Below are 16,566 nucleotides of genomic sequence, written 5' to 3'. Positions count from 1 at the left end.
AGAATAATAGCATGTGACATTTTCATACTTTTGGAAAAATACTGTATTTAGAATTATTTTGTATTTAGGGTATAGGTTAAGTAAAAGCACGATGTGGCCATAAAAATGAGCGATAAAAGCAAGTAAGACAAACTCTGCATGGGAGCATTTGTTCGTGTTTGCGAGGGCGCGCATGTGCACGCTTGCGTGCGCGTGTGAGTCCACGGGCTTCATCCGAGCTCCACAGTGAATGTTGCATAACAGGTTCACGTTGAGAGCTTAAGGATCCAGGAGGGTGCCAGCGTCATTTCCTGCCTTATCTACCTGCCTACTGGCTTGGCTGAGAGTGCCGTTTAACGTCGCCCTGAGCCACTCTAGCGACATGTGTCCAAAGCAAGTCAGATCAACATCCTCCTCTTAGAGGCACATCGATGGTGACAAGACACCGAGGGCAGGGGGTGGTGATTACACGCCACAGGGAGATGCGCTTAAAGGCCCAGATCAATGACTGGCTACTTCTTTTATGTTGCAAAGGACAAAACAAAACAAGGAGGCCATTTAATTAATCAGAATTACTTGTATGACACACTGAGAGTCCCAAAATACAATTTCTAAACATGATTGAAATGAGTGTAAAGCCTTTCGAGATGCGTGGCAAATATTTAGGTGTGAAGACAAAAACAGAGAAGAAAGGTTTGCTGAATGAGTCACGAATGCTGCAGCCATCTGTCTGCCTGTCGTGCTTGCATGAGTGTGCATGTCCATGTGTGCATTCTAGTACTTTTCAACCGTGTCCTGTCGTCTTACCTCCACAATGTCAGAGTTGGTCCTGCTCTCGTGGGGCTCGTTGTACTCAGTGTATTTCAGCAGAACCTTGTCCATGTCTGTGCTGGCATACTGGAACAGCTTGTTAGTGCTGTTGAAGATGATCAGTGCAATCTCACAGTCACACAGCACGCTCAGCTCGTACGCCTTCTTCATCAGGCCAAACTTTCGCTTTGTAAACGTCACCTGCATAGAGGAAAAAATAAAAAAATAAAGAAAGAGGGAGAGAGGGGGAGATGGAAACATTGCAGATTAAGAATTGTTCAGGAAATAAACTTGAATAACAATTATCTTTAATGAGAAAAGGGAAGGAAGGTACAAAAAGAAGAAATCAGATTCAAGAGAAGAGATTTTTTTTACAAACACATGAAGATATTCAATGTGATTTACAGTAAATATGCAACAAACGTCCCCCACCCTCACTCGGTTTTACTGAAATAACAAATCGGAATGAGACGCGATAACGCTGTCTCTTTAAGCTGATCGTTCCCCTGGGATACAGCGTTAATGGAAAGTGCAGTGCAGTGTAGTTACTGGTGGTTCAACACCTCATGACTGTTACAGTCCATCCACTGTACCAGGAAAAAAGAAAAAAGAAAAAAGCAAAAAAAAAAAAGCTTGGGCTTGCATTTAAGGAACTGAAAATACCCTGTCTCAGTCAGATAACGGTAAAGAGGATCAGTTATTGCTTGTACATCAAAGCGCCCCGAGGCACAGTGTGGCACATGTGTCCCGTTAAATGGCTTTGCCTGAATGTTCTCATTGTCTCCCCTTTTAGTGCGAGTGTGCATAACTTTCGGTAGTTTAACCAAAAAAAGTTAATGATTTCACACAGTTATACTGACACATCGCACTCCGTTGCTGTGTTCCCCAATTAACCACCTCTCGTAGCGAACAACAAGCCATTGATATAAATAACAGACGGGTTCCTTGACTGCGCTTGAAGCTGTTTGTCAGTACTCAAACGGTGGCAATGCGCACAATTCAAACCACAAAAATATCATCTCCTCTGAAGGCTTTTCTCTCCCCCCCCCAACTTCTTTCAGTTGTCCTCTTTATTTGTGTGTGTGTGTGTTTGCGAAGCCCAGGACCAGTACCTTTAGTAACACATACACGTTACAAGTGCCCACATTGTCAAAATAGAACAGCCTCTATTCCGCTATTGTTTGGATCAAAACTAGAGCAGTGAAAGTGAGTTAATTCCAGTGAGCTGCACCTGCTTTCTTTCCAAGCCATGTGTGCAAACTCTCCGGTTGTATGGGAGAAGAAAAAAAAAAAGAAAAGAGAAGAAAAAAAAAGTGCCACTGCCAGGTTCAATCACTGAGCAACACTGCATGTTTTTATTGAAATGTCTTTTTTTTTCTTCTTCTTCTTCTTCTGTGACTGTGTTTGTTATTTACATTGGAGATCTGTATTGACAAAGCTTTATACAGAGAGGAAATAGTGCCAGGATTGTGCCCAGCTGGTCGCTAACAATCTCAGTTTGTTGATTAACTGCATGTTTTCCTATTCTCCTCAGACACTTAAGAGGGCCAATAAAATACAGAAGGAAAGCAAAAATTGCTTTGAACACAATAGAAAGAGAGCTCCATGTGTTAGATCTGGAGAGAGCATGAATAGATTTTTGGCATTTATCTATTGTGCGCTGCCCTTCACATTTTCTCTTTACAACTGGAAGAGAAGATAGGGCTGAATGGATATTGATAGATAGTTTTGGATTTCCTGAAATAATATCTCCCAGGATGCACCAGAGAAACTGAATATCTCATCTTCGCCCTGCCTTTCTTTTCCTCCCCCTCTACTTTTTAAGAGTGGGGTGGGTGAGACCTTGCATGAACCATCAGATCTTGGACCCCCGTAACCCCGAACCAGGGTGAAAAACAAAATTCAAGTGGTGTCGCGGCATCACGCTGGGCTATATGTCACCCTTCGGGGGCTGAAACCAGAGACAGGGACGGCATGCTAACGCCTGACAAACTGGTTCGGTGTGTGCATTGTCAGGTTGTGTACGACGGTACAAACACTCGTCTGATTCACCGGCGACACACGGAGAAAACGCTCCCCTGGGCTCTAAATACCATGCTGACATTTCCACAGACATGCCGAAATGAGAGAGAGAGAGGGGAAAAAAAAAACAAAACAAGGCTCATTGTTGCACCGAAAGATCAAAAGGTATCATGTGACAATAAGATTAATTGTCATAACCATGCGCAACTCTGAACTGTATCAGTCACAGCTGGAACACGGGCAACTTAAGGGAGTCTGGTCTGCGAGGCTACAATGCAAAACGTGCATTAGCAAAAAAAATATAATCACGGGAACATGGAACATAAGGTCAGAGTCTGGGCTTCGGGAGGAGGACAGGTAGAGTGTTGTCTTCCTCTGTGTTTTTATCTGAGGGTCACCGGGGGCAGACGCAGGACGCCGCCGGCAGCCGGCCCCGCTCCGTTATCCGCTATCGCCCACTCACTCGGGCCATTAATGTTTCAGAAGGTGGCACATGGCACCCACTGTGAACTGGGCGTGAGTCTCAGGGGTCCAGAGCTGCCAGTCTCAAAGGGGAACTTCCCCATGCTGGCTCAGATCACCCACACATTACTGGAGCGCTCGCACACATCGGCATAAAACACAAACATGCCAGCACATCAGCGTCGCGGGCAGTTTTGTATAACATTCAGTTTGTATGAAAACAACCAAAAAAGAAATACGGGAGCACAATCTAATCAAAGTTGTCTTTAAACTTCACACATTAATGAGAAGCTGCACATGCATTTCCCACATATAACAATTCACACATAATCTGACTTTAACAACACCACGGGAAGAGAATTAGTGTGATTATGCAAAGCCTGAACTGACCAAACAATAACACCTACATAAATATCACACCACACCCCCGTATCTCAACCTGTCACGTACAACCTGCTACCTCCAAAACACGCACATTACTAACGACCTGCTACCTCCAAAACACATACTGTATATTATTAACGATATGCTCGTACATCCACAAATACATTAGGTCTTGTACCGTGCATGCTTGCTTAAGCAAGCGCACACGCATATATTCCAAATGGCAGTTGGCTTGTAGAAAAAGGTTGTCTTGACGGTGAATATCAGTACAAACATCATGTGGGATGTGGTAATTTATACCGCGTCTCAGCTACGCAACTTTGATCCCCCGGTATTGGATTTCCGCTGCTTGAGGTGAGTCTGTTGTGACTTTGTGGCTTCACATGGTGCCGTCACGTGACTCCTTCAGCCTATTGGCACGCAGAGAGGTGATGTCACCGCTGGCCTTTCCCGTGCGAGCTCAAAAAACAGCTCTGGTCTGGCGGCTCACACGGCCGCTGTAAAAACGGGAGCCCTGGACCCGTTTGTCGAGGAGCTACTGTTCAGCACCCTGTGTGGGTGAAAACAGACGCTGTGAATGGCACACCTGACCTGTAAACATCGACTGATACTTGATCACGACAGGAAATCACGAGTCTCCCAGAAACTCATAATTCATAAAAAAAAAAAAACACACTTAAATCAGAGAAAACTAACGTAGTGCAATTAATTCTACTGAAAGCACATTTATTTGCAATTTTCAACCTGATTACAGCTCAAACACCTTTAGTTGTTAGGCTGTTGTGGAGTCTGTGATGTTGGCTGCTTTTTTTGTGGTAATTTCCTGTTTTATTTGACTTTCTTTCTTTCTGTCTCAGGTGTCTTGACTTTCTTGCCAAGTGTGGTGATTATAGTTTCACTCTTTGATTGAGTCTGTTTTGGCTTTATCTCCACTTTCTCTTGAGTCTTTTGTGTTTTTGAGTGTGTGTGTGTTGTTTGCCATCATGGTTTTTTTTTAAACTTGTTTTTGTACATGTCCAGTTTAAGTTTTGTCAGATTCAGACTTTGGTATGTGTCTCTTTTAGAACTTTTCCTTATCTATAGCCCTTTGTATGGCGCATTATGCTACAGATAAATCTTCATGCAAACTTGTATCTGCCTTTGACAATGTCAGTTTTGGCAAGAAACTGATTTCTTTCGCTGAACTCGCACTGCGTCTTTGCTGTTAAAACCAAAAAGCTACTGTTAGCCACCCATATGTCAGTGTGGGTGTAATCTTTGTTTCCTTGGTCAGTGGGTGCTGTTAGACGCACCACTATGTTAATAACAGAGAGCACGACATTACAGCACTGTGTGTACTGGTAAAAGCGACCAGCGTGAGTGTGTGAGTGTGAACCCAAGTGTGTCTTTTCACAGTACTTTGGTAACTAGAGTGTGAAGCCTATCTTTCCACACACAAAAACACGCACACAAACACACACACACAGGAAATTGTTGCAGACCATATTTGTCCATTGGCCTTATAATGCGACGTTTAACTTAAAAATTGTCATAATAGACTTCGAGATCGACTGATTGTGTTCATGTGAAGGAAACTTGTGTGTTAGGAAACTTAAAAAGTAACGTAACATATTTAGTAAGAGGTACCATTAAAATACACACGCCATCCTAATCACTGTTGTCTCAGTGTTATTTTCGCGGCATCAAATCTACAGTAAAATAATGATAACAGATTTTAGCTGGGAAGTCTCCTTGAAAATTTGTGCTCGGAAACCTCTCAAATATCAACACTTATTAAATCTCACAACAACAACTTAACCTTCTGAGAGATTACTCAATTATGGGAAAGCTCTCGGCAACAATAAGAGACAGCATGCACTTTTCCTTTAAAGTTTGGGATCTTTTCTTTAACTGTGTGAAGGAGACCAAAACATCCCCACACTCCTGTAACCTCATATCTACTTGGAGCTGCAGGGCAATTATCTGCTCTGAACCCTCACTAATAGGCATATGAAGAGTGAACAAACACCGCAGACTCACAGCAACTCGCAACTTATGCATTCACCCCAACCCTCCTCCACGAGCGCATCCCAGGAGACGACGACACACACCTATAAACACTTAACCATGTTACCCTCACCTCCTTTTATCAGAGATTACATTTTTTACTTTTTTTTTTTTTTATACAGTATATTTTTGTTTCTCTATTCTGTGTGTGTTGGAATTTATACATAACTGGAAAATGACCATTAAAAATAAAAAAAATTAGAAAAATCTGCTCGGCTGTTTGGCTTAATAGACCAGCAGAAAAACACCTTTGATAAACAGAGGGACAAAAACAAAAAAAACAAAACAAAACAAAAACGGAGGGATAGAGGCTGATTCTCTGCCACATGGGCGAGAGAGGGACGGGGAGGGAGAAAAGAGGGGGCGGACGCACAGGAAGCACATTTGTATGCATTTCCTCTCATAACAGGAAGAGGCCAGTGGCTTCCCCTTCACAATGGCTTCGCTTCTGCTTCCCACCTCTTGCCTGCTTCCCTGGGGGAGGAGGAGGTGAGGGAAGAGGAGGAGTGGGGAGACAGGCACCGAAAACTGCTGCTTAACAAACTAAACATGGCAAACACACGCGCGCGCATGCGCGCGCGCGCTAGCACGCACACGCGCAGATGTCAGTCACCTATGGAGCAGCACGATTTGTCTTCAGACAAACACTTATCCCATTGTCAAGAGCCGGGCAGGAAGACACGAGCTTACGCAAAAGGAATAAGAGGAGCCCAAGACCTTGGCCTGAACTCTGTCTCACAGCCAAAGAAGCTGTTAAGAGCGGCATTACGACAAAAGAGGCTTTGTCCCACCTCTAATATATGCTATGTTCTTCTCTCTTCTCAAAAACCTCACTTATCATCCTTCTCTCGGCTGAGTTCAGCTCCCAGAGCAAGTGAACTCCCAACGTTTCAATCTGTAAACCTGACAGAGTGCTGTTTTAATTATGGCAAAATTTCATTTATAGATGTCCTAAAATCCACGCCAGTTCATATTGTTCTTCCTACCAAACCTGGTAATTACGCCTCGGTGTAGGAGTGAAATGGCTGCGCTCCTCAGTATGTTCCTGTTTATGCTGAAAAAACCGCAACTGGAAAAGGATATGCTCTGTGACTAAAAAAAGTGGATGTTACACAGCGAGACCCGAGTTAGTGGTCAGAGCGACAAAAATAACTTTGTTGTCATTCATTTTGGGCGGATAAACATTCGGCATGTCACTAACACAGAATACACAGGAGGGCATCATTTTTTCACTTTTGGAACAATTTTTATACACAAAAAAAAATAGTTGAAGTTAAAGTAATTAGTTTTGACACACAGATTATGGATCTAAACATGTAAGATTGTTGAAGTGATTTTTGCTGATCCCATTAACCTCTACTTCTAACAAACAAAAAGTAAACTGTACTCACAAAATAAAAACATTTTCTTGGGAAATTTTGGGACACTTAGGTCTGCACTACAAGTTTGTTATTTAATAAGATAAAAATAACTAAAATGTCTTTGTGGCCCTAAAATGACAGAGCACGAAGAGACATGTGAAAAACAGAGCAAGTAAATGTAGAATGAAATAAGTAGAAGATAAGAGAGCAAGAGAAAAGAAAGAGAAGGAAAGAAAATACAGCAGAGAGAAGGTGAGAGCTTAGTGAGCCCTTTTCAGGTGAGGTCTCGCGGTGCTGAACACATGACTGAGAGTGCCACTCGCTGTGGTGAAAGAAAAAGATGGTGGAAGGTGGGAAACAGGGAATTACAGACGGGGTGCAGGGGTGAGGAGCTACCCTGTGGGCCTCATTATTTTCCTGCTGTTAATTTCACTCACACATTTTCTCACCCCGGTGCTGTTGATTGGGGGGAATAATGCTTTTGTCGTAGAAACAAAAAGACCCCCTTTTTCTTCTTAGCTGTAGTTACCATGATGAGGGGAGGGAGAAGATATAGAGACGTAAAGATGCTTTAAAAAAAAAAAAAAAAAAATCTGAATCCAGGCGAGTCTGCCTCGGGGTCACTGTTGTTTGTGGGAGTGGAGAGATCCTGTTGTTTTACTTCCTGTCACTGATGACCTGGTCCATGTTTAACCTTTGGCCCTGGGTCCCTTTCCCCCCTTGGAACCCACATGTCCCTCACACACAAAAAACACACACACACACACACATTGAAACTAACAAGTCATCCTAAATTAGGCCCAGTGAGCGAACTGGCTGGAGAGGTAGGACTAATTAGAGCCAATTGCAGTAAATTAGTCGATCCCCAAGACGGACTCCAGAGAGATACGTGTTTCAGATGTGTGCGAGTGAATACAAGCGTGCGCTTGTCGGCACTGCATAAACAAAGACAGTAAATGCACCATCTAAGTATGTGTCTGAGTGTATAATTTGCTGTTTCAAGTTCCTGCCAGTATGCGCACACGCAGACACACACATACCTGTACATGCATCTTGCACTGCAGATGTGTGTGCCTGCCTATCAGCGTGCGTGTGCAGGCTGGATCAAGAGAGCCTCCTCTCTGTGTACAGCCCGTGAGTTTATGGCACAGGGGGCTCTTTCATGTGCCCGGGGCTGGGAGAGGGTCTGAGTGGTCGGGCGGCTTGGAGCCAGGGCTCGCACACTGCTGCCCACTGTCCGGAGCTCCGGGCAGCCAGTCAACGCCAGGGAGGCCTGGCCCTTCTGCCGCTGCTCTGGGGAAGTGTTTCGGGGCCTGGGGGTGGCAGGCCGAAGTGGCCGCCCAGAGAGAGCCAGGCCCTGTGCCCAGTGCGATGCCGCCGCCGCACGGAGGGCGGGCGGCACGGCCCCGTAGGTGGCAAGGCAGCGTTGACAGCTACACAGAGTGGTGCCACTCCAAAGAGGGCTTCATTATGAAGTGTGCAGTAATCATGGGCATGCTGCAACAGATCTGTATTTTTAGAGCAATACGGGACTTGTACCAAGTTACGTTTTTTTTTTTTGTTTTTTTTTTTCTTTGTAACTCTAAATTGTTGGACATTCATATTCGGTAATGAGCATTTTGGATGAATATTAGAATTTGTTTAACAAAAAGAGCTTGAAGAGGATGGTAAAACATGTACAAATATGTGGAAAAATGTGAGGTTGAAAGTGACACTATGCAAAGTCATCTGGTGTTTATTTGACTTGGGTTCTCGGATGTTTCTTCAAAAAGGAAGTGAAAATATGCAAAGCCAAGCTTCCGTTTTTTTCCTTTCTTTTTTTTTTTTACAAGAAATTTGAGTTTCTGCATCTCTTTCTGTCACAGTCTTGTGATGCCCGCCTCTTCAAACTGCATTATGTCATTTATTTAGGCTGTAGGTTGAATGACACTGAGAGCCATATGCTCCGCGGAGCACGTGGTGTTTTCCACATGACTTGATGATATCACGTTAGGAGGAAGGATCATTTCTCAAAAACCAACGACTGAATAAGTAATCTATCATTTTTAAAGATCAAAACAACATAATCCAGTGATATATTGATTTTCCTTTCCGTGAACTCTCTCTCTCTCTCCTCTCTCTTTCTCCCTGTAAGTAAAGCCCGGATATCTCAGGCATCGATTCCCCTCAGGTGTCCTTCCTGTCTCCCTCTTTCCCTCCTTATCCTCAGGAGTCGGAGAGCCTGGTTGCAACTTGCAGGCCGAGGCTGAGGTGGGATGAGAGAAGGGCTGAGATAACAGTGAGGAGGAAGTGTGGGTGCTACTGTAACGCGATAGTTTCAGTCCTCATCTGAAAGTCTGTGACCTCCTCCTTGCTCTTGCTGTGTCTCCCTGTGCATCTCCTCCACTACCAAATGTGTGAATTTTGAATATGGATGCAAAGTAAGACTTTATTAGCCAGCTTTGTGTTTTGGATGGATATGTCTTCTGTGAATTCCATGTGTACCTCGGTTGCCCTTTCTCAGCTTTCTCTTGGTAATCTCCTTGCTATTTGCTACTTAAACTCCAGATTGGTCCAGACAGGCCTCAAAATCTGCCTCAATTACTTCTCCTGCACAGGCCGATCAATTCATGGAGCTTCTTTGTGTCACTCGTTGCCACAAATGGCTTGATAACGCATACGACGGAGTGGTTCTGAACCGTGTGCATGTCGGACCGTAAAGATGTCTTCAAGCAATGAAACGGGACTTGTGTTGGTAACGGTGTGTATGCGTTTGACCTGTGATCCAGGGGCCACATTAACAGCGTATGGATCCAATTGGGCTGCCAGGAAGCTGACAAAGTGTCAGTGGTCAGCTGTGGCACAGGAAGTGATCGATTGTGGGCCTCAAGGGCAGTGAGAGAGCTCTGTCTCTATCTATTTCCTGCCACAGACGGCAGTGTCTGCTCGAATCCCGCTGTCCACTATTTATTATGTCTCACTCAAGTAATGCCAGGTGTTGTTACAACGGGTCTTCCAAGAATTCCATTATTGCTTGGGATGGGATTGAATGTGTGTGTCTGTGTGTGAATGTCTGTAAGAGCTTCTGTGTATTAGTTATTTAAAAACACATCTATTGATTCACACAGGGGAATGCTACAGCAGACCTACAGTTACTGATTTAGCTGTTTAAAAATACTTGTAAGTGTTTGTTTCCCTGTGTGTTACTTTAGATCGTCCCATCTCTATTTGGTTGTTTGTTTGTGTTTTTCCCCCACCCTGCCTCTCTGGTGCTGCCACCCTCTAAGCGGTAATATTCCACTGGCAGGCCTGAACTGGGTGGCATGGCGAGAGGGGCTGGGTGTGTGAAGGGTGCTTCAGCTGAAGCCCTCAACACTGCAGAGTGATATGCAGAATAGATGTTTAAAAATTATAATTATTTTCATGAAATTATTACAATTTGGAAAACTGCACTTAATTTTGATTTTTTTTTATTATTTTAAATGGAAAAGAAGAGATATGCCGTTATAGACCAATGCAACTCTTTTACCCAGAGCAATAACTGCGTTTCCCTGCATGCACTTTTCTGTCCTCCCGGTTCACATATTGCCCAGACTCCCTGAAGACCTTCATTGTGGAGGGCTTTGTGGGGTGCAGGGTGTTTCTCCTTCCTCCCTCCTCCACCCGTTCCCTCTCCCATCCTCACACTCATCCATCCTCCCATCCCCCAGGGACTTACCTGTCTGTTGCGTTCATCCATAATCCGCGTGATCTGAATCTTTTTCCTCCCCATCGTCCCCGTCTCTTTCTTTCTCTCCTCTTTCTCAAGAACTTCAAGCTTTCTTCTCTCTCCTCTTTCTTCTTCTCTTTCCTCTTGCTCTTCACTCTTCCGCTCTTCCTTTATCTGTCTTTTTTCTGCTTGCTATTTGTTCCAATCAACTCAAAGATTCCAGCATCTGTACCTGCAAGACAGAAGGGAGGGGGGGTGGCAGAGAATAAGCATTAAATGAAATGAAATATGGCAAAATACTGAGAGAAAAAATAATAAAAGTGGCATCATGGCAGCCACAAGGGAGGGTGAAGAAAGACAAAGAATCTGTCAACAATGTTGTGAGAACCGCTGTGTTTTTCACTGTCGATATCATGCAAATCAGTTTTTGCATTTTTTTTTTTTTTCCCAGGCACCGACTATGAGAGGAGACAGCGCTGTCAGGATCTCGCCTCGTTCACAGAGAGTTTGACAGTGTTTTGGAAGTGCCGCTAACTTAAACGCTCTAATCACCAACACTGTAACATTACCTCCAAACTGAGAGATACATTTTGTTTCTTCCCATGGAACTGCACTGTATTGACAGTGGAACTGCCAACCGCAACTTTTTCTACTCTATCTGCAGCTCGTCTCCAAAATGGCAGATGTGAGCTGCGGTAGAGGATGCAGATGTAAAACCGTGATTCAGTTTTTCCATGTTCTGGCAAAACAAAGCCAAAGTATAAAAAAAAAAAAAAAAAAAATGAGATAAAAGGTGCCAAGAATGATCTGTTGAAACAAAGATCACAACCCGACTGGAGATATTGCATGTGAGTGCGAACATCTGAGCAGCAGCGAATACATGCATGGGTGAGTTTGCATGTACACACATGTACCTGTGTTTGACGAGTGGAGGCCAGCTGTCGCTGTGCCGGACTGCATGGAGCAAATAAAAAAAAGCTGCACTGAAAAAGTTTGCATGAGTGAGTGACTTTGTGTCCATGTGTGTGCTGGTTCATGTGAGACTGTGCGTGTGCGTGCACGTGTGTGTGTGTGTGTGTGTGTGTGTGAGAGATCTTGTGAGAGCTTGGCTAAGCCAGTGCTCCAGTGCGTCTCTCCAGAGTGCTAAAGTAGGCCAACCCAATCTATCTCAGGGAGGAGCACAAGAACTGTTGTTGTGTTTTCTTTTGACAGTAGAGGTGATAACGTCCCTCGTTATGCAAATGAGCATCCCATTATTTAAGCTCAGTGCAATGCAGGGGAGCTGTCAGTGCCGTCACATAAAAAAAAAAATCCTCCATCTACCCTGCCTTTTTTTCGCTACTTTCCCCTTCTTCTCTCTTCTCTCCTTTCTGAACCAGATTTCCGGCACCTGGCAGCACAAGCATCAGACATTGATGTGGAAGACGACACCGCTTCACCAAAAGACATGTCAGTCTCAGTCTCTCTCTCTATCACTCTCTATCTCTCTTTTCTCAAACACCCTTGCTCTTTTCCTCACTCTCTCATATTCTCTCCTCTGCACACTCTCGTACACAGACCTGCACATTGTAATGCACTTCCTTTCTTTTTTCTTTCCTCTTTTTTTTTTTTTTATCTCCCCCTAACCTGAATCCATGTATTTATTGAGTAACATGCATGAGGAAGCACAAGAAAGATCTAAACCCCCGAGGTGAGTGCAGCACATTGCTATGCACTTGACCTTTTTGTGCTGGAGTAGGACATTGATAATGAAAGCTCGTAATAGAGACAACCAGAGATACTGTGGCTTTTAGCGAGAGACCGCGGCCTGCAGCAGTGGCACATGACTGCAGATCAGTACAAGTGCAACACAAACGCAGGCTGTGTACGAGACACTTTTTTTTTTTTCCAGACTTATAGTAAAGTAGTTTTGTCGGAGCTAAAAAAAAAAAAAAAAAAATAAGACAATGATGTGGGCCTTCAGTTTTCAATAAATATGTAAGATTCTTAAAGAACTGCCTGTCTGTATTGATGCATTTCATAAGAATGTCTGCCAAAAACTTCCATGCTCCAAACTAAAAACAAAGTGAGACAATGCAGTCTCAAAAATGATGAAATGCATGACAAAAAAACTTCCTGAGATGATGGTTTGGAATACACCCACTTATGGAAAAACTCAGATACGAACACAAATGCATCATTTGGCAGCTAGGACAACAGCCCAACTGCAACATCATAATAATAACAAGATCTAAAATAACTCTGTGGCAGTTCTGAAGAGGCTATCCAAAACATTTTAGCATTGCTCTGTGCAAACACACCCATCCATAGACAGAAAAACAAAGCACTGCCCTCTGGAAGAAAACAAAAAAGGATGTTGTCAGACAAACTGGGATTACAAGCCAACACTAAGGCGCTTGGCACAAGACAGCCAGACAAGGATATCAATCAAGCCAGCGTACCTCAATCACTGGCTGACAGCATCATCCCCTCCCAGTCTTTGTACTCAACACTACCCAGCCCGGGCACAGCTCCAAACAAGGAGGCGTTACCTCCATGATCCCTGCCTCCTGGCCTCCACCTCCTCCTCGTTCCTCCCACAGCCCACTGAGCAGCGCTGAACCTCTCAATGTCAACACCCGCTGGTGCAACACCTTAGGCCTTACGTAACATTAACACTAAGATTAAGCCTGTGTCCTGAACATTTAATCCCTGCTTTTGGCTCCCAGCACCAGCCAACACTCCCCGAGGTGAGGTTCTGCTGCCGCTTAGCCCGCTGTTTGTGCCTCCCCCTCCCCTCCCCTCCCCTCCCCACCCTGCTTCCCAAACCCCTTCTTCCCTCCTGCTCCCTCTACCTCCTCCTACACAGCGACGCAAGTTGCCTTCCCTGCATCCCCGCTCCTCTCCCCACTCTCTTGTCACCCCCCTCCCCACTTTTTCCTCACACTCGCCTCCGTCCCATATGAGTGCCAGGCAGCTCCTGGATAAGAACCGAGTGCCCACCTCCTCATCGGGCTCCTTTCCCTCTCCCTCCCCCTGTAGTGGATAGAGCATCAGTTAACTTAACAGATTACCACTGAATCACTGAATCCAATTTGGCCTCGTGACGCGAAATGAAGGGAAACGTCGGAACCTCACACCGCGTGGAAAACGTGGTCAAGTGGCACCAGACAGCCGTCCGCAGCAGGAATGTTTCACAGGGCGCCGACGGTGACACTTGACTTTTAGGAGGGCAAACAAGGTGACAAAGTAACAAGAGAAAAATTTAAGTCACACAGTGTGAGATAGAAGAAAGAACTAACAAGCTTGCACACATTAAGCCAATTTACTAATCCCCCAAGTAGGGGAAGAGGGAATGAAGCTGCGTAAAATCAGGAATACACAAAGAGATCGCTGCTCTGTGGAGTCAGACTGACGGCATGCCCGTATTCACACTAAACTGGCAACTGGAAGGAGGCTGCGCCGGGCAATTGCTAGGGTCAAAGAGCACAGTGGCACCAAGCAGACAGAAGGACAACGGTTGCTCCGCCGCTTGTTTTATGTCTTTGAGCTCGGCGTTGGAAAGGTGACAATGAAAAAAAAGGAGGAGAGTGGTGAGAGGAAAACAGAGAAATGGAGTGAAGAGAGGGAAAAGGGAGTGAAGCTTAAAGAGGGATCTTTTGAACAGGCACCAGGCCTCTCCAGGGGGAGGGGAAGAGCTGTACCCACGACCCTCCCATCTGTTAAGCAGACGGATGGAGAGAGAGAGAGAGAGAAAGAGAGAGAGAGAGAGAGAGAGATATGAAAGTTGGGGGAGGATGGGAGAGAAGGAGAGGGAGCAGCAATTCAGCACATAGATCTAATGAGCATTTTCTCTCTGTGTCTCAGAAGTGAAGCTGAGAGGACAATGAGAACATATACACTCAGTGCACCACAAGGCTTGATTCTAGGTCGCCTCTCTCCCAAGTGTTTAGTCACTAAAAACTAATATACAGCACATGGTGCTTTTTCACATTCTAATAGACGCCTGTCGGGCGCTTGTTAATGTAGATTTGTTTTTGAGGACACGCAGTCAAGATGACTTCTTTGAACCAATGGGGCAACAAAGAAGGAACTTCACTGACTCACGCACTGGACAGTGTCGTCATTCTGAAAGACAGTTGCAGAGTTTTGCTTCTGAGGAAGAACAGATGTGACAAGAAGTGAACGGAACACACGAACCCCAGTTCTGAGAAGAAAAGTTGTACGTGGTCACTTATGAGAGAATTCCTGGATTCAGAGAAACATGAGGCAGAACTATACAAATGAAAACAGAAGAACAGACTGTTGGACAAATGTTGCTGACAAATCTTAATTCTGCTCATAATTGGAATTTGCAGAAGGTGATCTATCATGGCAGGACCGGAGATTGTTTTTCTTGAAACCTCACCTTTGTAACACAATATCAACAAGATAAAAAAAAAAGCAAAAAAAAAAAAAAAAAAAAAACACACACATATATAGCAGTTTTCCCCACCCTCCCAGGAAATGTGGCTGTGAGGATTTGAAATAACATATTACACTGCAGTAAGTAAACCTTTTAGGAGGTGTATGGTACATTAAATAAACGCGCTCTCTTCTTAAATAAACTCCCATTTCCTTGAAGAAGCGGATGAAAAACGCGCTTTAATACAGTTTTCTAAATACAATCTGGGTGTCAGTACACACTTGCAGTGCTCCATTTTCTCCGAGAGCATTTCTGTCATGTAGAAGATTTTTTTCGCTCAAGAACAATTTTTTTTTTTTAGATGTGTAGATTTTTGGGAGGTTTTTACTTTGTCTTTTAGCTGAAGCGATGTGTATGTTGGCTTGTCTAAAAGTGTGTGAGTGCATTTTTGTGCGTGTGTGTGTGTATGTGTGTGTGTCTTTGCTTTTGATTTGTAAATAGTGGAACGCAACACTTTATCTCCTGTCAGGGTGGAAGGAGATATACCAACAGAAATGAGAGGATGGGAAGGATCAAGAAAAAAAAAAAAAAATAGAGCTGAGTTGATGGCCAGGCTGGATGGGAACAGGAAAAATGTGTATCAGGTCTCATTGTGCCTCTAATGTCATTACAGGCAGTGACTCTTCTATGTGGCACGCCGCACTCCCCATCTGTCAGAGCGAGATAGGCAGGGTGACGAATGGCTATCACTGCTATTTCCCTCAACCCCCTCCGCCCCCACCGCCCCACTCCAATGTCTGGATCTTTTTTGGAGTGCTGGGGAACAAGAGTGACCTAAACCTGGGCGGTAGCCCACACGTAGGTGGGCCTCTGTGGCTCTGAATCTCAGCAGATATTAGGGCTAATTTAACATGTTAGCAGCTAAAGAGATTAGCAACATGTACATCTGGGGATTAGAGTGATAGTGGTGGATCATCTCATAATGTGTTCATTCCTTCTTCCTTTTTTTTTTTCCTCCCTCCCTCAGCGAGTATCCTTGCTAAACTTGAATTTAAGAGACTGCGATATGTGTGTGTCTATGTGTCTGCGCGCGTCTGTGTGTCTTCATAGGTGTGTCGGAGAATATGTCTTCACCTGTCTCTCTTTATTAGATCATGATTTAGTTGGATCATTAGCAAGACAGAAACGGTTTCACATGTATTCTATTTTCAATCTCTATGTGCCTCAGAACTGAGACACCTGTCTATTGATGGGGAGGAGAGTGAGCCAATAGCCTGTGGTTGGCACAAGTTTTTTACACCCTGCCAAGCACTCATAAGTGTGATTGACACTATAGAACAAAGTATATTGTTATAAGTAGCAGCTCGGGTGCTACGAGATGAGCTCTCGATTCCTTTCTCAGTTTAAAACTTTACTCTTCAACTTTAAAT

At 44.3% G+C, this 16,566-nt stretch overlaps 1 protein-coding gene across 11 annotated transcripts in view; it reads right to left on the bottom strand.

Moving 5' to 3' along the window:
* Positions 1 to 16,566, bottom strand: part of mef2cb (myocyte enhancer factor 2cb) — a 60,654-nt gene that overhangs the window by 27,886 nt on the left and 16,202 nt on the right. For all 11 annotated transcript variants that reach the window (XM_030104350.1, XM_030104353.1, XM_030104352.1 and 8 more), the window contains exons 2-3: positions 10,762 to 10,984; positions 787 to 990 (exon numbers count right to left, since the gene is read on the bottom strand). In XM_030104350.1, the coding sequence (XP_029960210.1) occupies positions 787 to 990; positions 10,762 to 10,815 (258 nt within the window). In that variant the 5' untranslated portion in view covers positions 10,816 to 10,984. The remainder of the gene's footprint in view (positions 1 to 786; positions 991 to 10,761; positions 10,985 to 16,566) is intronic.

Source organism: Salarias fasciatus, chromosome 12, assembly GCF_902148845.1.
Source record: "Salarias fasciatus chromosome 12, fSalaFa1.1, whole genome shotgun sequence".
NCBI lineage: Eukaryota > Metazoa > Chordata > Actinopteri > Blenniiformes > Blenniidae > Salarias > Salarias fasciatus.
The sequence above is the reverse complement of the archived record's forward strand: the minus strand, read 5'-3'. Positions and strand labels throughout refer to the sequence as shown.